Source organism: Eurypyga helias, unplaced genomic scaffold (assembly GCF_000690775.1).
Source record: "Eurypyga helias isolate BGI_N326 unplaced genomic scaffold, ASM69077v1 scaffold25469, whole genome shotgun sequence".
NCBI classification, from domain to species: domain Eukaryota; kingdom Metazoa; phylum Chordata; class Aves; order Eurypygiformes; family Eurypygidae; genus Eurypyga; species Eurypyga helias.
In genome coordinates this window covers 1-324 of record NW_010274401.1, presented here as the reverse complement: position 1 = coordinate 324, position 324 = coordinate 1, and the positions used below count along the sequence as shown (strand labels likewise).

Below are 324 nucleotides of genomic sequence, written 5' to 3'. Positions count from 1 at the left end.
GGGCACAGCTGAGCCCCAAGCTCAGTCCGTCCTGGGCTGTCACTGTAAAGGGGACAGGGGCCGTGGGAGGTGTCTCTGCATCTCTGGAGGATGGGAGACGTTGGGTGGTCTCGCTGTCCTGAACCAGGCAGGGTGCTCTGCCCAAGGGCAGGGCGAGGGGCATTGCTGGGGTCGGGGGGCTGGGGTGGCATGCCACCTGCAAGGGCTTCCAGCACGTCAAGGTGGACACGCTGAGCCAGCCCGAGGCCATCTCCAGCGTGGCCGTGCCAGGTAGGAGGGCGGCTGCCCCCAGGGTGGGGGACAGGGACCCCCGGGTGGCCGGCA

The 324-nt window shown here is 69.1% G+C and overlaps 1 protein-coding gene across 1 annotated transcript in view; it reads left to right on the top strand.

The window, feature by feature from the left end:
* The window catches only part of NECAB2 (N-terminal EF-hand calcium binding protein 2), a gene marked incomplete at both ends in the record, with an annotated part of 22,483 nt that extends 22,213 nt beyond the window's left edge, over positions 1-270 (top strand). The window contains one exon of the mRNA XM_010159807.1: positions 158-270. Within this exon, the coding sequence (XP_010158109.1) occupies positions 158-270 (113 nt within the window). The remainder of the gene's footprint in view (positions 1-157) is intronic.
* Positions 271-324: the final 54 nt, after the last annotated feature.